The sequence below is a fragment of the Ovis canadensis genome, chromosome 2 (assembly GCF_042477335.2).
Source record: "Ovis canadensis isolate MfBH-ARS-UI-01 breed Bighorn chromosome 2, ARS-UI_OviCan_v2, whole genome shotgun sequence".
NCBI lineage: Eukaryota > Metazoa > Chordata > Mammalia > Artiodactyla > Bovidae > Ovis > Ovis canadensis.
In genome coordinates, this window is record NC_091246.1 from 11,446,350 (window position 1) to 11,469,044 (window position 22,695).

The following is a 22,695-nucleotide window of genomic DNA, read 5'->3' on the forward strand; positions in this document are numbered from 1 at the left end:
TGCAGATTTCTAAGGGTGAAATAAGGTCTTTCATTGTTCTTCAGTCACTAAGTCATGTCCAACTCTTTGCCACCCCATGGACTGCAGCACACCAGGCTTCCCTGTCCTTCACTGTCTCCCAGAGTTTGCTCAGACTCATGTCCACTGAGTTAGTGATGCTATCCAACCATCTCATCCTCTGCTGCCCTTTTCTCCTTTTACCTTCAATCTTTCCCAGCATCAGAGTCTTTTTCAATGAGTCAGTTCTTGGCATCACATGGCCAAAGTATTAGAGCTTCAACTTCAGCATCAGTCCTTCCAATGAATATTCAGCGTTGATTTCCTTTAGAAATGACTGGTTTCATCTCCTTGCAGTACAGTGGATTCTCAGGAGTCTTATCCAGCACCACAATTCAAAAGCATCGATTCCTGGGTGCTCAGCCTTTTTTATAATCCAGCTCTCACACCCATACATAACTACTGGAAAAACCATAGCTTTGACTAGACAGACCTTTGTTAGGAAAGTGATGTCTCTGCTTTTTAACATACTGTCTAGATTTGTCATAACTTTTCTTCTCAGGAGCAAGTGTCTTTTAATTTCATGATTGCAGTCACCATCTGCAGTGATTTTTGAACCCAAGAAAATAAAATCTGTCCCTGCTTCCACTTTTCTCCTATTTACCATGAAGTGATGGGATCTGATGCTATGATCTTAGTTTTTTGAATGTTGAGTTTTAAGCCAACCTTTTCATTCTCCTCTTTTATCCTCATCAAGAGGCTCTGTAATTCCTCTTCGCTTTCTGCCATTAGAGTGGTATCATCTGCATTTTTGATGTTATTGGTATTTCTCCCTGCAGTCTTGATTCTGGCTTGTGCCTCATCCAGCCCGGCATTTTGCATGATATATTCTGCGTAGAAGTTAAACAAGCAGGGTGACAATATATAGCCTTGACGTACTCCTTTCCCAATTTGGAACCAGTCCATTGTTCCATGTCAAGTTCTGTTGTTTCTTTACCTGCATACAGGTTTCTCAGGAGGCGGATAAGGTGGTCTGGTATTCCTATCTCTTTAAGAATTTTCTACAGTTTGTTGTGAACCACACAAAGGCTTTAGCAGAATGACAAAATTGGTCCCCTGGAGGAGGAAATGGTAAACCACTCCAGTATTCTTGCTATGAGAACCCCCCATGAACAGTATGAACAGTATGGAATAAAATCTACCCTTTATAATTTTGGTATTCAAATGCTGGTTCTCCATTGTAAATGTCTGCTACCAAAAATGTGACTCATCTGGAGTACGTGACTGAAATGTTCTTTTCCTGATATGTGCAATTTATGATTCAGATTTCCATTCGGATATCTGTGCCACTTGCCATGAACATGCTACCTGCTTGAAAAGAGAAAGGATGAGCATCTGTATCTGCAAATATGGATTTGTGGGCAATGGGAGGACTCATTGTATTGGTAAGTTCTGACTCTTGGCTAAGTTGAAAACTTCATCAAGAAACAAGATTCTCCAGTATTAAAGAGTTGGTGTCCCTGGGGGGGCAAACATTGCTATTGTTCATGTGCTTTTATTATAAGAAGTTTTGTCAATTACAGTAAGTCTCTGTTTTCGTGTTTGGATATGTCCTTTCTTTAGTGTTTACAAGGAATTATCCCTCACGTTAGAGGTCACTGAACTTGAATCTCTGGGAACTCTCTGACCTAACACAGATATGAAATCTGGTTTTAAGTCTTGGGTTTAACTTAGCAATTTGAGTGAGTATTGTCTTTTTAAATTCCTCGAGTTGTTTTGACAGAAAACTATTTTTATTAGAACCATGAGGAAAAACAAAGCACAATTGCCTATTGAACTTTTCTGGCTGATAGGTGAAATACTGTTTCTTTGAGTCTTATGTCTACCAAAATCCATCCTTCAAGTTTTTTGTAGTTGTGACCCTTTAAGCTCTTGGATGACTTACAGAAATACAAATACCTTTAGACTAGAAGTATCTGAAATAATTTTTTGTCTCAGAGAATCCACCATGCCATAGGGAAAGGGAGGGGAAGAGAAGTCGCTCAGTCATGTCCGACTCTTCGCGACCTCATGGACTGCAGCCTACCAGGCTCCTCCATCCATGGGCTTTTCCAGGCAAGAGTACTGGAGTGGGGTGATGGCACCATGCCATAGGAGTCAGATAATATCCAGTGTCAAGCCCAGTTCAGAGAGAGAGAGAGAGTTCCATAGCAACTTTACTGTAATGGATGTTAGGATAATCATGGTTTTCTCCCAGCATCCATGTTACCTGCAGTGAATATATGGATAGTTTTACCTTGTAGCTGCGGATTGATAGTATATACCACCTTACTGTGGTATCTTTGGTTTTGTTTGCTTGTTTGTTTCCTAAAAAAAATTAACAATTAAATCCTGAGTTCAAAAACTCATATTCTACTTCACAGGTACATGTTTTCACAATCACACAACTTTGCTTGTTCCTGCAGGCTGGAGTTGGGCCTCCCTGACCCTCTCTGTTTAGGATACAAACTCTATATACTTCATATTCCAATAATTGGTGTGCTGAGACCACACCATAGGTAGCAGGTAAGATTACAGATGTAGTGCTAAGTCATGGGACCTAAGAACTCTAGAATTCCCTACAAACCCATATGTCCCTTCTGATGAAGTCTGCAGGGGAGACGTGCCTCAGGAACAGTAGCAAAGGAATATTCCATCTTATGGGCAGGTGGGCTTGTATCTGAAAGCCCTGTGCCCTGCGTAGTAAGCCAGACTGGACACTTGACCTAGCTATGGCTTGAGGGTCCATTTGGCCTCTCTGTATTCTTAGATCGTTTAACCACAGATAGTTTTAATGATGAATAGATTTAATTAAATTTTAAAAAGATGATATAAGGAAAAGGAAAGAAAAAACCTACCATATTTTGAACGGAGTGTGGAGTGCTCTTGGGTTAGCAGGAATTGTGTGCAATTGTGAGAGGCAATTGAACTGTTGTGAGGGGACCAGTAATGTAATAAAACAGTAAGTGACAGACAAAAAACTCCAGTCCCTCAGCAGATGATATCCTCCCCCCCAAAAACCAGCTGGATAGATCACCTCTCAAGGGATGTAAGAGAAATTGGTCACAGGAGTTCCCTCTGATGGTACAGTCTAAGGCAGAGTGAGTGAACTCTAACCTGGGGGCCAGACTTCATTGCTGCCTGTTTTTGTAATAGGGTCTTAATTTGTTTACTGACTCACTGCGCTTTTATGATCCAAAGTACGGAGACCCATGACCGGCCTTGGACAGAAAAAGTTTGCTGACCCCTGGGCTGGAGGACAGGAGGGAGGTTTACGTTCATCAGTGTCAAATGATTGAATTAGAAATAGTCACGGCAGGTCCTGTGGTCTCATCACGCATCCAGGTTCCAGCCCCTCCTCACTGGGTGATTAACATTGTTTATATGGATCACTAACGATCAGCAGGAGCTGCTCCTGCCACTGTATTAGCCCTGCCCCCGGATGAGGCTTGAGCACTAATTCCATTGTGTGTCCTGGTGACTCAGAAGTAACAAATTTTCCAGTTAATCATTGGATGCAAAATCATTCTACTTTGATTTTTGTAAAAAAAGGCAAGAGAATGGCTGAGCTGGAAAAGTGGGATTCTGCTGGATTTTTCCCCCCAGGCCTATGACAAGATCTTTTTAAGTGTGAGAAGTTCAAAAAGCATCTCCATCTCCCCGTCTTCAAGTAGGATGGGCTATCAGAATGAGATGTTGAGTTTCTCTTGTGGTTTCGTATGCACTTGGCATGAGATGAGGAGCCCATGTTCCGGAGTTTGAGAAGTATAGTGAGTGGAGGAGAGGCTGGGGAAATAGATCTTTCTGCTGTTGTCGTAGAATATTGATTCCCAAGTCCATAGCACAGGAGAACAGTCTGGGTGGTTGATCATGGTATGGCGTGACAGCCCTTTCTGTCCTTTGTCTCAATGTACCTACAGATAAAGATGAGTGCCAGTTTGGAGCCAGTGTGGTCTGTGGGAACCATACATCTTGCCACAACACACCCGGAGGCTTTTATTGCATTTGCCTGGAAGGATATCGAGCCACAAACAACAACAAGACATTCATCCCCAATGACGGCACCTATTGCACAGGTACTCAGGAAGGGGGTTGCAGATGGCAATGCGGTGATGGCCGAGGGTACCTGGTACCTGGGATGTGGAGGATGGGGGGTATTTGGACATGGCCTGAGTATTAGTTAGTATCAGGGAATTAGTGTTCATTTTGTTAGAAGGAATAGCTGTATTGTAGTATTTTAGGATAATATTCTTATTTTGGGAGCTGCATGCTAAAGTATCTAGGAGTGTTATTATGAAGCTTCTGGTGTAGTGTTTATCTATAAGATACTTTAAATGGCAAAATGTGAATGATTGTTGAATCTTGGGGGTGGAGGTAGAACTAGGGGAGACTGTAATATTCTTTTGCTTGCTCTGTGTGTCTGAAATGTTTCATAACAAACAGCAAGGAGAGATTCTTCGAGATGGTGTGCCATCTTTGGAGGGACTGTGGTACTCGCCAACTCTGTGCACACTGCCCCAGGGATGAGCTCTGTAATGCACCTATTAGAGTTGTGGGCTTGTCTCCTGGAGGAATAAGCTGAGTGAGGAGCACAACTTTTAGGATTTCAGTAGCTTTGAAGGTCAGGTTTTGGACATATGTTGGTCAAATAAAAGGGGTGGGCAAAGGCCTCCTAATTTTCAGCAGCTCCTGTTATTATTTTCATGATTATATGTCATGATAATATAGCTCTTGGATTTTCTAAGGAAATCTTTGAAACAGTAATGAGGAGGAAAGGCAAGAAAAGACTCCTGGTTCTAAGATGGTTTTGTGTGGACTTAATGATTCTTCTTGAGGAGGTCATGGCAACCCACTCCGGTATTCTTGCCTGGAGAATCCTATGGACGGAGGAACCTGGCAGGCTATAGTCCATAGCATCACAAAGAGTTGGACAGGACAGGAGCGACTTAGCAGGCACAATGACTCTTCTTAAAAAGCTTTGTGATATTTAAAGGTTTGGGGGAGACACGAGAGAGGAGAGCATTTTTTATCTTTTTCCCAGGAACCGCGGGTTCTGAAGCTCTGATTCATTCTCCCTCTTGACCTGTACCAAGGTAAAAGTCCCTCAAAGGGTACATTTGACTTATTCTTGGCATGAATGAGCACGTTCCCTCAGAGAAAACATTTTATAATATCTTGTTGTTTTAGGTAGCAAATTACTTGTTACATGATTGCAGAAGTGCAGTGTTGCGGAATTAAATTAGGTGCCTTAAAAAAAACACTTGGAAGATGATGGTTCATTCAATATACATTTTTCATGCGCTTCCTACGTGCCAAGGATGTGTTAGTAGGAGGTGGTGGCGGATAGCTAATTTCAGTATAATGTATTAGTCATGGGTAAGCAGAGGGCACTTTCCAGAGTCTGGAATCCTTGGAGGCACTTACCTTGGAAGTGGGTGAGAGATGCGGTGCTTTCCGGAGGGCTTAACACCTGAAATTGTGTTTTCAAGTCTGTGGGAGTTTGACAGGAAAAATTTTGTAACAGTATGTTTCAGTATAGTTTCCAAGGATGCATTATGTTTTTTAAAGGGTATGAAGAAGAAAAAGGAAGAAAAGAAATATTATATGCAAGGGCCAAATAGATGTCAGCTTAGGAAGAACTGACCTTCCTGGAACAAAATCCTTATCTAGGCTCTGCTTCTATTTATTCTACTTCTTATAATTATTTAGTGACCTTCCCCTTTAAAAAAAAAACTGAGGTATAATTCATTTAACCACAAAATGCCCTCTTTTAAAAGGTACAATTCAGTGGTTTTCAGTATAATTCAAAATAGTTGTGCAACAATCTCCACTACTCAATTTTAGAACCTCCCTTTAACCCTCAAAAGAAACCCCATATCCAATGGCAGTTATTCCCATTACTTTTTTTTTTTTGAGGCCTTTATTTATTACTTTGTAAAACCTGATGGATGACTTTTCTTGATGACACTGAGTTTCTTGCAGAGTCACAGTTTCACAGAAACACCAGTGGACTTTAGGTAGGGCAGAAGCTTTAGCAAGTTTGGGGGTATTAGCAGTTATCCAGTGCTTGCCTGGAACCAGAAGAGTATAAATCCCAGTTCTTGAATTCTGAGAAATTCCTGGGACTTGGTGTTCATTGTGCTCTGCAGGGTTCAAGTCAAGTTCAGGAGCTGTTGCAGGTAGGCCTCCTTGGATGTCACTGAGTATGGATGAGGGCTGAGCTGCAGCAGTTCTGGTGCTGGAGAACCCACAGACGTTCTGGTCCCCAGGCTGCCCCTGGAATGACTCCTGGCGATCCTGGAAACTTTGTGATGAGCCACAACCCAGAGGAAGAAGCTCCATGGCGCTTGCAGCATGAGGGCATTCCAAAATGCCGGAGGCCTGGACAAAGGCGTTGCTGTCCCTCGTGATGGTCTTCATTTCTTCACATCCTTGCCAACACTGGATAATATCAATAACAGTCTCCATCTTAAATGGGTGTTTGTGTTCCTCTAATGTGGCTTCCTAAGATATAGGTTTCTGAGCTGAATTTGGCGTTTGAGGAGGGACTGTGCCCTCTGTTTTAGAGCATTTAAAGGAAAGAAGAGAGTTAAAACTCAACATTCAGAAAACTAAGATTATAGCATCCAGTCCCATCACTTCATGGCAGATAGATGGGGAAACAGTGGAAACAGTGGTTGACTTTGTTTTTCTGGGCTCCAAAATCACTGCAGATGGCGATTGCAGCAGTGAAATTAAAAGACACTTGCTCCTTGGAAGGAAAGTTATGACCAACCTAGACAGCATATTAAAAAGCAGAGACATTACTTTGCCAACAAAGGTCCGTCTAGTCAAGGCTATGGTTTATTCAGTGGTCATGTATGGATGTGAGAGTTGGACTATGAAGAAAGCTGAGCACCGAAGAATTGATGCTTTTGAACTGTGGCGTTGGAGAAGACTCTTGAGAGTCCCTTGGACTGCAAGGAAATCCAACCAGTCCATCCTACAGGAGACCAGTCCTGGGTGTTCATTGGAAGGACTGATGTTGAGGCTGAAACTCCAATGCTTTGGCCACCTCATGCGAAGAGCTGACTGATTGGAAAAGACCCTGATGCTGGGAGGGATTGGGGGCAGGAAGAGAAGGGGGCGACAGAGGATGGGATGGTTGGATGGCATCATTGACTCAATGGACATGGGTTTGGGTGGACTCCAGGAGTTGGTGATGGACAGGGAGGCCTGGCGTGCTGAGGTTCATGGGGTTACAAAGAGTCGGACATGACTGAGCTGCTGAACTGAACTGAAATCTAGCATTTAAATCAAGCCGTGTGGCCACTCCCCTGCCTCTAGCCAAGAACCTCCTGCAAGGATGTGTACGTGTGCATGCTCATTGTTCATGGTCAGGGTCAGGCGTGGGTTATGAAGGAGTGGCTTGTGCTCTAGGGAGAGCTGAGTCAGTAGAGAAGCGAGGCCCATTCACAAATTGGCTAACAAGTGTTGAGGACCAAAGATCAAGCAGGCACTGTGTTAAGTGCTTTCCACATGTTTTATTTAATCTGTGCCAAAAAACCCTACTATAATTAACTTCATTTTTCAGAAGTGGTTTGGAAAGGTTAAAGAACAGACATTAGTACAACTAGTAGGTAGCAGAATCAATTCTCCAACCTGGGTCTGTTCGACTTTCAAATCCATGAAAGAATTTTAAATATAGAACATCAGGGCTCTGGGATGAGGCCAGAGTGTCCTGCTCGGTTTTGCTTTATTTTCTACCAAAGTATGGTTCTGGCTGTGGATAAAGTTAAATAATCTTATATATAGAATGAGGCATAGGGAATTTTCTCCCTTGATTAGTTAACTATGTTAATACGGTTGCTCAGAACATTTTTTTCTTCACAAGCAAACATGTTATAACCTTGGAGACCCAATGGAATCTACCACTACGTGGGGGAGTTTGTCCTGTTGAGCTTAATGTGATGACCTTAACATGTCTATCCAGTCAAGATCTAGAACAGTTTAGTAAAGGTAGGCTTTGGGAGCATTAGGAAATAGCAGAGGATTAAATGTGAAAATCATGTCGTAGTCATCTCAGTGATATATGGTAAATACATCTAGACTTCCTTAAGGCAATTGATGTTCCTGACAATCTCTGTGGATAAGACAGAGAATTATTGATTGGATGATGTTAAAATTAGATTGTAAAGGAAGAAACAGTGTGGTGTAGTGTTTAAGGATATGGTCTCAGGAGCCAGACCCCTGGCTTCTGATTCTAGCCTTTCCACCATTTAACCTGCATGGCTTCACGTTAACCATTCTGTGCTTCAGTTACTTCATCTGTAAAACGGGGATAATAATAGCATCAACCTCCCAGGGTTTTTGTGAAGAATAAATAAGATGGAAAATAATCATTAATAAGTAACAAAGTGTTTAGAACAGTGCTTGATGTGCACAAGATGACATGCAGGAGTTATCGTTATTAATAGTCATTATAACAATTATTGTTATTAGGCTGTTGAATGACTGTACACAAAGCAAATGGATTAATGCCTGCAGTGACTCATACAGAGCTAATCAGTATCTAGAAACTCCAAGTGTTTTCCATACCACTGCATTTTTGCCTTATAATACTTGGGCCTTTAATTTTTAGTAGCTCCTGAAAAATTAATTTATTCCTACTCACTACTTTTTAGGAATCTGGGGCAGGTGGACAGGCTGGAAAATGGTTTCTGTGTTAAAAATGTATACATACACACATTTTACAAATTCCTCAGGGGGGGCGGGATCTTACTAAACTAAGATGATAGATCCAGTCTAGGAACAGAGTGCTGAAATAATTTCTAAAGTCTGTCCTAGATTGAGATTGATTTTAAGAATCCTTTCTTAACAGTTACCCAAACTTCCATGATTTTGTTATCAACAATGTTTGTTGGGTTTGCCTGGTGGCTCAGTTGAATCTGCCTGCCAATTCAGGAGACATGGGTTTGATCCCTGATCTGGGAAGATCCCACAGGCAAACAAGCCCATGTGCCACAACTATTGAGCTTGTGCTCTAGAGCCCGGGAGCTGCAACTGCTGAAGTCTGTGCTCCCTAGAGCCCTTGTCTCTAGAGCCTGTGCTCCCTGCTCCGAAACAACAAAAGCTGCGGTGATGAGGAACCTGGACACCTCAGCTAGAGAGTAGCCCCTGTTCGCTGCAACTAGAGGAAAAGCCCACAGAGCAACAAAGACCCAGCACAGCCAAAAATAGATAAGTTAACAACATTGTAGAAGAAAGAGCAAAAAGCAATGTTTGTTTGACTGGTTTCACTTCTCACCACCCTTTGTTGTGTTTTATGATGTCTTCTCCTCTCTTGACAATATTTATTCTGATTTTTTTTTTGTCAGTAGTGTGGTTCTTGAGATCATTCATGTTCTAAAATGTCATTCCCTTCCTTAAATATAGCACAATGTTTTGCTCTGCTTTCCTTAGAACTCTGTACATATTACTTCTGTGCTATCTGGCATTTAGTGTTTTAGACAAGAAGTCCTGGGTCAGATTGCTTCTCTTTTCCTCATAAATTACTATTCCCTTCTCTCAGGAGGTTTATAGATTTTTCTCTTCTCCCTTGAAACCCAGAATGACTCATTTTTCAACATTCATGCCTGTCACCTTAAAAGGCTATTTTTTATTTGAATACAAAACTGGAGCGTTTTTTTTGACATTAAATTTTTATATATTTACTCCATTTTCTTCCGTAATTCCTTTTAAATAGATATTGAATGTTTGGGGTCTGTCCTCATATTATTTTTTTGTCCCATAATTTCTATCTTAGATAATTAATTTTTCTATGTGTTTTGGAGAATTCCTTGAGTTGAAATTTGTGCATTTATTTTCAGTGCCTCTATTGAGCTTTTATTTTTGGCATTCATATTTTGCTTTTAATTTCCAAGACTTCATTTTTTTTCCCCTCAGAAATTCCCTTTTTCATTAATACAGTATCTTCTTCACCTTATTTGGATTTCAGCATCTCTTCCTATGTCAGGAGTGTCTTAGTTAACTCTACTCCTCCCACCCCACAATGCCCCCCAAATTTAGTGGTTTAAAACAACAATTTATTATTTGCTACAGTTCTGTGGCTAGCTGGTTTTGTCACTTGTGTACAGATACTCAAGTGGTGGCTGGTCTAGGCTGGGCTGATGAAAGAAAGCCTCTCTCACCTACGGCTGGGTTGGAGTGTGTGTGTGTGCAGTTGTGTCCGACTCTTTGCGACCCTTTGGACTGTAGCTCTCCAGGCTCTTCTGACCACGGCGTGGAATTTTCCAGACAAGAATACTGGAGTGGGTTGCCATTTCCTACTCCAGGAGCTCTATCCATGTCTCTTGCGTCTCCTGTGTTGGCAGGCGGATTCTTTACCACCAGCGTCACCTGGACCTTGATTCTAGCTGTCAAGCAGGCCACCTTAGCTCTCCTTCACGCAGTATCTCGTCCTTAGGGCCTCTCTGACTGGCCTGTCTCCCAAGCACCGCAGCCTGGGTTTTCTGTAGCGTGGACACTGGATTCCAGCTGAGGGAGAGAGGAAGCTGCCAGGCGTCGCCTAAGGCGATGTCCAGAGCAGGCGCCATGTTGCTTCTGCCAAGTTCCGTTGGACAAAGCCAGTCTCAAGAGCGGCTCAAGAGGAGGGGAAATGGATTCCATTCTTGATGGGAAGAGAGGCAAGAAAGGAAGGGGAAGAGTTGTTGACAGCCATCTTTGGAGTGCATTTCCCACAGAGTTTCCCAAAGATGTAGGTTGATCAGAATTGGTCCCTTGGGTCTCCTCCAGCAACTGAATGAATTACTGTTTCCCGGACAACAACCAGCTAGCAACGAGGCAGGTATTCCTTGGCCCAAAACCCCAAACCAAACAAACCAGTATAAAGACTATAGTGAATTTTAATAAAATCACTAAACAAAAATATGAAAGGATTCTGAGATTATATTCTTCCTTTTGGGCAGGGGCATTGTTAAAACGTTCTTTTTTATTTTTTAAATGAAATGATAGTGTTAGTTTTTTTGAGGAAAAAAAAAGACTTTACTGGAAAATTAGAATATTGGTCAAAGAAAAGAAATGCAAGAAGGCAAAGTGGTTGTCTGAGAAGATTTTACAAATAGCTGAGGGAAGAAGAGAAGCAAAAGGTAAAGGAGAAAGGGGAAGATAATACCCAACTGAATTCAGAGTTCCAGAGAACAGCAAGGAGAGATGAGAAGGCCTTAAGTGAACCATGCAAAGAAATAGAGAAAAACAATAGAATGGGAAAGGCTAGAGATCTCTTCAAGAAAATTGGAGATATCAAGGGAACATTTTGTGCAAGGATGGACATGATAAAGGACATAAATGGTAAGATTAAGAAGAGGTGGTAAGAACACAGAAAACTATACAAAAAAGGTCTCAGTGACCTGGATAACCATGATAGTGTGGTCACTCACCTAGAGCCAGACATCCTGGAGTGTCAAGTCAAGTGGGCCCTTGGAAGCATCACTATGAACAAAGCTAGTGGAGGTGACAGAATTCCAGGTGAGCTATTTCAAATCCAAAAAGATGATGCTGTGGAAGTGCTGCACTCAATATGCCATCAAATTTGGAAAACTCAGCAGTGTCCACAGGACTGGAAAAGGTCAGTTTTCATCCCAGTCCCAAAGAAGGGCAATGCCAGAGAATGCTCAAACTGCAGTTGCACTTATTGTATATGTTAGCAAGGATATGCTCAGAATCCTTCAAGGGAGGCTTCAGCAGTGAACTTAGAATTTCCAGATGTACAAGCTGAGTTTAGAAAAGGCAGAGGAACCAGAGACCGGATTGCCAACATTTGTTGGATCATAAAGAAAACAAGGGAATTCCAGAAAAATATCTACTTCTTCTTCATTGATTACACTAAAGTCTTTGTGTGGAATGCAACAAAATGGAAAATTCTTAAAGAGATGGGAATACCAGACCACCTGACTTGTCTTCTGAGAAACTTGTATGTGGGTCAAGAAGCAACAGTTAGAACCTTACATGGAACAACTGAGTGCCTCAAAATTGGGAAAGGAGTGTGACAAGGCTGTATATTGTCACCCAGCTATTTAACTACTATGCAGAGTACATCATGCAAAATGCCAGGCTGGATGAAGCACAAGCTGGAATCAAGATTGCCAGGAGAAATATCAACAACATCAGATATGAAGAAGATACCAACTCTAATGGCACAAAGAGAAGAGGAATTAAAGAGCCACTTGATGAGGGTGAAAGAGGAAAGTGAAAAAGCTGGCTTAAAACTCAGTATTTAAGAACTAAGATCTTGGTAGCCAGTCCCATCACTTCATGATAAATAGAAAGGGAAAAAGTGGAAGCAGTGACAGATTTTATTTTCTTGGGCTCCCAAATTATTGCATACAGTGACTGCAATCATGAAATTAAAAGAATTTTACTCCTGGGGAAAAAAAGCTATGACAAACCTAGACAATATATTAAAAAGCAGAGATATCACTTTGCTGACAAAGGTCCGTCTAGTCAAAGCTATGGTTTTTCCAGTAGTTCATGTATGGATGTGGGAATTGGACCATGAAAAAGGCTGAGTGCTAAAGAATTGATGCTTTTGAATTGTGGTGCTGGAGAAGACTCTTGAGAGTTCCTTGGACTACAAGGAGATCAAGCTGGTCAATTCTAAAGGAAATCAGCCCTGAATATTCACTGGGAGGACTGATGCTGAAGCTGAAGCTCCAGTACTTTGGCCACCAGATGTAAAGAGCTGACTCATTGGAAAAGACTCTGATGATGGGAAAGACTGAAGGCAAAAAGAGAAGGGGGCAACAGAGGATGAGATGATTAGATAGCATCATTGCCTCAATGGACATGAATTTGAGCAAACTTTGAGAGATAATGGAAGACAGAGGAGCCTAGAAGTCCACGGGGTTGCAAAGAGTTGGACAGGACTTAGTAATTGAACAACAACAACAACATCAACAACAATATCAGTTCTTCCAAAATTACAGGTCTTTGAAATCCCAGAGTCTGGGAACAATCAGACTTTCTTCAGTCACACTGCCCCTTCTGTCCTCTGTCCCCCTGATAGTTCTTGGAAAAAGTCCCCTTTTACTTAAGGTACTTTTCTTTCTCTAAGTGAAATAGGTGTGTCTGTGGCTCTGATGGAGTTTCTAAAGCTTTAAATTTTGTTCAGTAAGCCAAGTCTGAGGGGAAAAACTGCTAACTTGCAGAAAGATTTCTTTTTTTTCAGCCTCTGAATGATTGTGTGGTTTTTACTCCTGCACCTGCTACCACTGGCAATCTTTAGTCAAAGGGAAAAGTCTGCTAAGAAACATGTCTTATCCTTCTTGAAGGCTGTTTTAAGCACTTCTGGTCTTGGTAAAATTAGTGAGACCCTTCTAAGTAGCTTCTTTTCTTCTTGCCTTATGCTCATGAAACATTTTTCACTCTGGTCTAAGCTGTTTTGTATTAGGAGTTCTTCAGATATTTTAACATGAAGTTGATGCCAGCCTTATTTTATAGTAATTTATTTTTTTTACCATACTTATTCAGGTTCATTTTGTTGGTTTGTCAAGAGAGTTGGTAATAGTTGTTGGCTTTTATAAATTTTCAGAACACATTGACAAATATTTATTGAGCACCTGTTGGTGCCTATGATATGGACACAGGAGAAGAACTCTTAAGGAGTACAACAAATTTGTGATACAGTTACAAACAAATGCATCTACTTAAAAGTGTAGATTGAGAATGTGAGAAGTGGCTATCAGGAAGAATGGATAAAGGAGATGTGCCATGTTTATACAATGGAATATTACTCAGCCGTTAAAAAGAACAAAATAAAGCCATTTGCAGCAACGTGGGTGGACCTGGAGATTGTTACACTGAGTGAAGTAAGTCAAACAGAAAAGGAGAAATAGCACACAACATCCTGAATATGTGGAATCTAAAAAAATGGTATAAATGAACTTATAAAACAGAGACTCACAAACTTTCAGAATAACCTTATGGTTGCTGGGGGGTAGGGAAGGGGATAGTTTGGGAGTTTGGGATGGACATGTACACACTGCTGTTTTTAAAGTGGATAACCAACAAGGACCTACTGTATAGTACAGGGAACTCTGCTCAGTGTATGTGGCAGCCTGGATGGGAGGGGAGTTTGGGGGAGAATGGATACGAGTATATGTATGGGCGAGTTCCTTCTCTGTTCACTTGAAACTATTGCAACACTGGTAATTGGCTTAACCCCAATACAAAATGAAAAGTTAAATCCCCCAGCACAAAGAAGAAATGGCTATCACAATGTCCAACCCTCTTCTCCTTTTTGTTTTTCTCTCCCTTCTTGTATGGGTCTCAAGACATAGATGAGTGTGAGGTTTCCAGCCGATGCAGGTATGGAGGGCGGTGTGTGAACACTCGTGGGAGCTATGAATGCTACTGTATGGATGGATACTTGCCAAAAGGTGGACCTGTGCCTTTCCATCCAACCAGAGATGCCACGTTATGCACAGGTGGGTTCCTGCCAAAGAATGCAGCATCCGAAGGTGAGAGTCTATTGATGACTCTCCTGCTCTGAGCCTAAGTCAATGGGTCTGTGTTGAGGATGTTGGTGGGGATTTGTGTTTTGCATATTTATAACCTATAAAATTAAATAAGTCATGATAGAGGGGGCTATATTAAAGTTAAAAAAAACTTTAGGGATTTTTGTAGTCAATAGATATTCAGATATTAACCATTATATTAGATAGTAAACACAGCTAATCTGGTAAGGACCAGCATCTCAAAAGTTACCAAGGAAGTTATAAAGGCTTATATATTTTAAGATATTGTGCAAAACGAAAGTTATACTTTGTTGGGCTAGGCTTCTCTTCATTGTTGTTTAGTCCCTAAGTCATGTCTGACTTTTGTGTAACCCCGTTGACTGTAGCCCAGATAAGGATACTGGAGTGGGTTACCATTTCCTTCTTCAGGGGATCTTCCCAACTCAGGGATCGAACTCACGTCTCCTGCATTGGCCGGTGGGTTCTTTACCCCTGAGTCACCAGGGAAGCCCATGGGCTTATCTTTAGTTAGTGTAAATTAGTGAGAGCTGATTGCCAGATCCTTTCAGTTTTGTGCTGTTACTTGTGGAAGACCAGACGATTGAATAGAGACACTCGTTGGAAACGTGCCCAGAAGTCTTGTAGAAATGAGTCAGTCTATTTTAAAATGTGACTCGCGTGTGTATATGTAAGGGAAGAGAGGAAAAAATAAAGATGGAAAGAGATTATGTATTTTGAAAATATACGTTCATATAGTAACAAGTTTGACATTAATTTATTTTCAGAAATAGACTGTGGGACCCCTCCTGAGATTCCAGGTGGCTATATCATAGGAAATTATACCTCTAGGCTTGGCAGTCAGGTTCATTATGCTTGCAAAGAAGGATTCTTCAGTGACTCACAAGATACAGTTTCCAGCTGCACGGCCATGGGCACATGGGACTCCCCCAAATTAAACTGCCAAGGTGAGTTTTCCGAAGGTCCAGCTTCCCAGCTTACAGCATCTGGAGGCTGCTTTCCTATTTCTCTCTAAATCTCTTTTTGGGATAATGAATGACGTAAATAAATCCAATAATTTCTTGTTGTTTCTACTAGGTTTTCAGTTGATTCTCTTGGTATTTAAAGGAATAATATCATCTGCTAATGATGATAATTCCATCTTTCATTTTCCCATGTTTATAATAGTCATGTTTTTCTCCTAACTGACCACTTAGCTAGTGTTTTCAGAGCAAAAGTTTAAGTATTAGTATTGACTTTGAACTTTCTTTCCTTATTCCTGACTTTCATGGGAGTGGTTTGAGTATTTCATAATAAGTCATGATTCTGGCTTTCTGATGTTACCGACATCTAGTTATGTTTTTATGTACACTGATAGAGAGCTATGTGCTAAGTTCTGTTCTAAGCACTCATTCAGTCCTTACAATATCCCTATGAATGTGTGCTATTATTATCGCACTTTACAGATGGAAAAACTGAGGCATGGAAAGTAATTTGTTTAAGGTTATTGAACTAGCGATAGAGCTGACATTTGAACTCAAAATTCTAGTTTCTGAGGTTGTATGCTTAATCACTCCTGTTTTTGTGATGCTGTTGGCTTCTGGTTTGTTTTCTACTTTTGTCTTCATCATTTTACCAGTTTTTGGCTATATATACATGATATTAAGGAAGTATTCATCTATTTCCATTTTTTACTGGGATTTGTATTATTTTTATCATGTCTTTTAAGCATGTATTAAAGTGAAAGTGAAAGTGAAGTTGCTCAGTCCTGTCCGACTCTTTGCGACCCCATGGGCTGTAGCCTACCAGGCTCCTCTGTCCATGGGATTTTCCAGGCAATAGTCCTGGAGTAGATTGCCATTTCCTTCTCCAGGGGATCTTCCCAACCCAGGGATCGAACCTGGGTCTCCCGCATTGTAGACAGATGCTTTACCGTCTGAGCCACCAGGGAAGTCCAAGCATGTATTAAGGTGATCATGTATACTTTTCTCCTTTCAACCAGTTATATGTTGGTTTATATTATTAAATTTCCTAATAATGATCAATGCTAGTTGCTGGAATGGATTCTTCTGGGTCTTTGGTATTTTATTCTTTCAGTCTGGATTATATTTCCTAAATAGTATCTAAAATTCTTGCATTGATATTCATAAGTAAGATTGGTCTATTTTCTTTTCTATGCTATCTTTGGTGGTATAGTTATTAATGTTATTCTAAATTTTGAGAAAAGAAAGTGAAAGCATTTCCTTCTTTCTGTATTCTCTGGAATACAATAAACAGGATTTTTGAAGATTTCACCTGGAAAACCATCTGGATGTGGTACTTGGGGAGAGGTAGTCCTTGGGATATTAAAAAAGAAAATGAATACTTACTGGTCCTGTTTAAGTTTCCTATTCCTTTTGACATTCATTTTGGTAATTTACATGTTCTTAAAAACATCATCAATTTCAAATTTATTTGCAGAGAGAAGGGTAAGGCACTCACTTACTTTATACTCACTTACTTTTTGATTTCCTGTAGTTATATGTGTTATACTACTGAAATATTGGAGACGGTTTCAAATGTCTATCGATAAAGAAAGAAATTAGTCAAATAAATCATAGCATATACATGAGCTGGACTATTCTGAAGCTAATATGTTGAAAAGAATGTTTACTGACATAGGTATATTAACAGTATATTACTGAATTACAAACCATATGAATAATATGCCCTTAATTTTGAAAATTTTCACATATACACATTTATGAAAAAGTTTAGAAAGCTATGCATTAAAACGTTAACTGTGCAGAGGAATTCCCTGGTGATCCAGTGGTTAGGACTCCTCACTTCCACTGCAAGGGGCACGGGTTTGGTCCCTGGTGGGCGAACCAAGCTCCTGTATTCCATGCTGCTGTGCTTAGTTGCTCAGTCCTGTCCAGCTCTGTGTGACCCCATGGACTGTAGCCCTCCAGTCTCCTCTGTCAATGGGGATTCTCCAGGCAAGAATACTGGAGTGGGTTGCCATGCCATCCTCCAGGGGATCTTTCCAACCCAGGGATCAAACCCAGGTCTCCCACATTGCAGGCGAGTTCTTTACTGTCTGAGTCACCAGGAACGCCCCCTGGATGCCATAGGGTGCAGCAAAAACAAAGCAAAACAAACCCCGAAAATGTTATTGAAGGAATTTTTTTTTTACGTATTAGACAAAGTAACAAAGTTGTTTCCATTTTGGAAAAAAGAAAATAAAGCAATTTTCATGGAAGTTATTGTGTGTCTGAGAAACCTCAGCGATGGGCTTGGCTAAGTTAATCCTTTTGATATTCTGATTTGCGATTCAGGCTCTGATAGCATTCTGATAATTGTCATCCTGGGGGTTAAGGAATTCTAAAAGTACATTTTAGTTCTCACATTGTCTTTCTGTGGATCAATTAAAATACAGAACTGAGATTAAAATGTGCCATAATGCATGTCAAAGAACTCCCTAGAGATTTAAGTAAGAAACTTTATATAAGACAATTCATATTACTTTGAAAATCAGTCATCATCCAGATTATTGAACTGAGAATGTAGAAAGTTAATTTAGAGAAGAGTGCTTGTTCCATTCCCCAAAGAACTGTCACTTAGCAGGTCTTCATTTCTTTCTTCCCTCCGGTTATAACTGTTCCCTGTGCTTGCTGACACCCTCCCCCGTGTCACCACATGGCCACCGGCTTCTCCCTGCTGCGCTTTCTCTCTAAGCTCACGCCTTCATATTTATCCTTCTTCAGTCTTCTTTGGGGCTCCAGAATCTGGGCCCTGTGCCAGCCGGCACTGTATTTTTAGTTGAGCGTTATAAAGCCACAGGAATTGGGAATTCCGCTGAAAACACTAGCAAACTGTGAACTTGGATGCTGAAGAGCAGGTACTTATGAAAGGAGCAGCTGTGTGGTCCAGATGGCAGCGTGTGTGTCTGAGGATGGACTTCCCCACCAGAGAAGGCACAGTTGGCGGATCCTGCTGTTTGCCTTCTCCCAATTACTGGAGGCTGTGCTGCTGCTTTGGTGAGGAGGGATGGAGGGAGGCTGTGACATAAGTTCCCTGTTCAAGCAGGCCTCAGAAGTGGATGATGGAAGGGAAAATGACACCTTCCAAAACAGGTAAGACTTTGTGGAAACGTGCATCACACATTTCCAGCATCTCTCTGGAGAAGACAATCTCTAGCTTGCATTTCCTTTGTTGTTCAGTTTCTAAGTCATGTCTGACTCTTTGCCACCCCATGGACTGCAGCAAGTCAGGCTTCCCTGTCCTTCAGTGTCTCCCAGAGTTTGCTAAATTCATGTCCATTGAGTTGGTGATGCCATCCAACCACTTCATCGTTTATTGCCCCCTTCTCCTGCCCTCCATCTTTCCCAGCATTAAGGTCTTTTCCAGTGAGTCGGCTCTTCATATCAGGTGGCCAAGGTATTGGAGCTTCAGCTTCAGCATTAGTCCTTCCAGAAAATATTTGGGGTTGATTTCCCTTAGGATTGACTGATTTGATCTCCCTGCTGTCCAAGGGATTTTTAAGAGTCTTCTCAGCACCACAGTCCTAAAGTATCAATTCTTCAGTGCTCAACCTTCTTTCTGGTCCAACCCTTGACACCTGTACACAACTACTGGTAAAACCGTAGCTTTGACTGGACAGACCTTCATTGGCAAAGTGATGTCTCTGCTTTTTAATAGGCTGTCTAGGTTTGTCATAGCTCTTATTTTGCTATTACTATTTTTTTTTTTAATTTTCGGAAAAGGTGCCAGTTCTAAGTGACAGCTTAAAGAATTTGAGTTTTAAAAAATTCAGCCAAGCCAAGAGCAAGGTGAGGGAGTCACTTTAACCACATTATCATTAGCAACAAATCCAGAGTCCAGCTCTGATGCTGTACCTGATAGATCCTGTGACTAGGCAAGTCTGGAATCTAGAAGGAGAAAAACCAGATACACCATGAACTGTTCTATAAGCGTGAATTCTCAAGTATCACGTAAGAAAAATGGGTAAAACCTTAGAGAGTTCAGACGGAGAGATGGGTGGGTCAAGGATGAGGTGGCATTTGCATTCTTCCGTTTGGGTAGTGACAGTGGTTAGCAGTGTAGGTGGGCCAGTTGAGGGTTCTGGGACCATCCAGGTTTGTTCCCATCATTTTGGGGGCCTTATCTTCCTTGCAGGCTGGAGTGCTCACCAGAGTGTGTCTGGTACTGAACAGTCCCTTAAGAATCCACTTAATCTTAAGCAAGAATCTTCTATGCTTGCTTCTTCTTGCTTAAAACTCCTCTAAAAACAGTGAAATGGCCACTGCACCTAGAGTCAGATCCTAACTCCTAACCATGGGTTTTTAAAAAAAATATTTGTTTAATTTATCTATTTGGCTGTATGGGTTCTTAGTTGTGGCATGCAGGATCTAGTTCCCTGACTGGGGATCGAACCCAGGCTCCTTGTACTGGGAGCGCAGAGTCTTAGCCTCTGGACCACCAGGGAAGTTCCATAACCATGGATTTTGAAGCCAACATGGGTCAGGTCCTTTTGTGTTTCTGTACAGGTTACGTCTCCCAATATTCTCTCCCAACCAGTATGTCTCTTATCAGCTTCAAGGCCTTTTCTCTCTACTTGAAATAATTGCCAATCTGCTTTAAAACATTGTTATTGTGGTAGACCACACATAGTATAAAGTTCACCGTTTTAGCCGTTTATAAGCCATCTATAAACGTACAGTTCAGTGGCATAAAGTGTATTCACAGAGTTGCATGAATCACTGCTGTCCGTTTGCATCATCCAAAACAGAAACTCTGTACCCATTAAAAAAGAATCCCCCATTCCTTCTCTCTCTTCTACTTTCTGTCCCTGTGAATTTGTATTATAGTTACCTCGCATGTGTGGACTCATGCAATACTTGTCTTTTTATGTCTGGCTTATTTGACTTAACATAATATTTTCAAGGTTCATCCATGTTACAGCATGTATAAAACTTCATTCGTTTTTTTCCCTTTTAGTTTCATTGAGAAGTGATTAACATGCATCACTGTATAAATTTAGGGTGTGCAGCATAATGATTTGACTTACATACACCACATCATGAAATGATTATCGCTGTGAATTTAGTGCCAATTCATCGTCACACACAGATACAACATTAAAAAAATAGAAAATGCGGGCAAGTCCCTGGTGGTCCAGTGGTTAGGACTCTGCACTTCCACCACAGGCAGCCCAGGTTTGAGCTCTCATCGGAAAACTAAGATCTCACAGGTCAGCTAAATGAATACTTAGAAGCTACACACTGGATGTTTCCATTTAAAAACAAGAAATAGAAAAATGATAGCCTTTTTCCTTGTGATGAGAACTTTTCGGATTTACTCTCAACAATTTTCATATATAATGTATAGCAGTGTCAATTTATCACTTTGTACATTGCATGCCAAGTACTTATTTATTTTATGTAACTGGGAGTTTGTACCTTTCGAAGAACATCATTCCTTTTTCAGGCTGAATAATTTTCTATTGTATGTATACACCACATTTTATTTCTTCATTCATCTGTTGAGGGAGGCTATGTACTTTTTGCGCAGCAAGCTCCTTTTCATCTTTCAAATTTCAGCTTTGATGTCATCTCTGACATCCTCTTGCTTAGGATGTAAGTGTGTTGCTTATTATTATTTTTATGGGACAGACTGGTGAAAAATCAGTCTGGGGGGACATCAAGCACGTATCTTCTTCAGTATCGTCTCTCTGCCTCCTGGCACAGTGCCTGGCATACTTAAGGCCTGTGGAAGCACCCCAAACCTCCCCCAAAAGGTGGCAGAGATGATGGCAGGCATAGTGGACTTGACTTCTGAACTGCGTCCCAGCTTATCCTGTGGCCAAGCCTTGCTGAAAGCCTGGTCTCCTCTTTTCCTGATTCCACACCTTCTTACTCTGTCTTCTGCACCTTCGTGCCTGCTTCTCACCTGGCATGACATTTCTGTGTTTTGATAACCCCCAAACAAGGCTCTGGGGCTGACTCTTGGTTTCCCCATCTCCACACATGTGGCCCTCCAGGATGGATGGCACAATCCTGTGGGCTGATTGCTGAGGCAGGGTTTCTTCTTTGAGTTGGTTAACAAAGGTGGGACGTGGTTTCTCAAGTCTACTAACAGCAGAGCCGGAGCTTGAAGGTTTACAAGGTTTTCCTTAAACATTGTTTGGTTTGCTTTTTAGAAATGCCTTCTGAGGTGGTTACTGTTCTTTTTTAGTGAAAGTCGCTCAGTCATGTCCAACTCTTTGTGACCCCATGGACTATAACCCCATGGTCCGTTGAATTCTCCAGGCCAGAATACTGGAGTGGGTAGCATTTCCCTGCTCCAGGGGATCTTCCTAACCCAGGGATTGAACCCAAGTCTCCCACATTGTAGGCAGATTATTTACCAGCTGAACCATAAGGGAACTAGTTTGGCTTTATTTCCCATTTCATAAATATTCCATTTACAACTAATAATGGGTATCATTTCCCATTAAGAACCAGAACAAGGAAGTGACTTACCTTATGTCACCAGCTTAGATATCAAGTTGAAAACCCAAAGCACCTTTCCAGAAGGCAAATTCCATACAGAAGCAAGCCTTTGTGAGCCCTGGAGGTGGGAGGCAATGGTGAAAGGCTGGAGGGCTCTAGAAGGAGAGACACTGGGGCAAACTTACCTTCCTTCCCAGTGTGGTTTTGAACCCACCCAGAGGGATGTGTGTTGTTGCTGAGTCAACTCTTCATCTTTTAAGATTTTCTTCGTGGAGCCCAATCTCATCTCTACACAGTTGGGGAGGGTTTGAAAAAGCTTTGGCATAAGTTGGAATACAAATGAGTGCATTCAGGGGAGGAGTGGCGGACAAGTTTCATTGCACTGCTGTCTGAATTTTTAGTAGTGTGTGAGGATTCTGGGACCACACCCAGACTTAGCAGGGAAGAGTGCTGAGATCAGCTCCTGATGTCTCTGCCTGGGTGAGAGACGGAGGCGTGGTCGCACGCTTATTTGTGTTTAGCATCTGTGTTCCCGGTGATGGGAGTTTTTGCTCCTTTGAAACTGATTTTCTGGGAGCTCACTACATAATGATCTTTTTTTTAAAATTAATTTATTTTTTTAAAGTAGTGTTAGTCACTCAGTCGTGTTCGACTCTTTGCAACCTCATGGACTGTAGCCTGCCAGGCTCCTCTCTCCA

At 41.4% G+C, this 22,695-nt stretch overlaps 1 protein-coding gene across 6 annotated transcripts in view; it reads left to right on the forward strand.

Moving 5' to 3' along the window:
* The window catches only part of SUSD1 (sushi domain containing 1), a 133,164-nt gene that overhangs the window by 16,640 nt on the left and 93,829 nt on the right, over positions 1–22,695 (forward strand). For all 6 annotated transcript variants that reach the window (XR_011254205.1, XM_069575428.1, XM_069575425.1 and 3 more), the window contains 4 exons: positions 1,323–1,442; positions 3,957–4,112; positions 14,346–14,498; positions 15,314–15,493. Coding sequence is in view for 5 of the 6 variants with exons in the window: in XM_069575428.1 (XP_069431529.1) it covers positions 1,323–1,442; positions 3,957–4,112; positions 14,346–14,498; positions 15,314–15,493 (609 nt within the window). In the remaining variant the exon portion in view is untranslated. The remainder of the gene's footprint in view (positions 1–1,322; positions 1,443–3,956; positions 4,113–14,345; positions 14,499–15,313; positions 15,494–22,695) is intronic.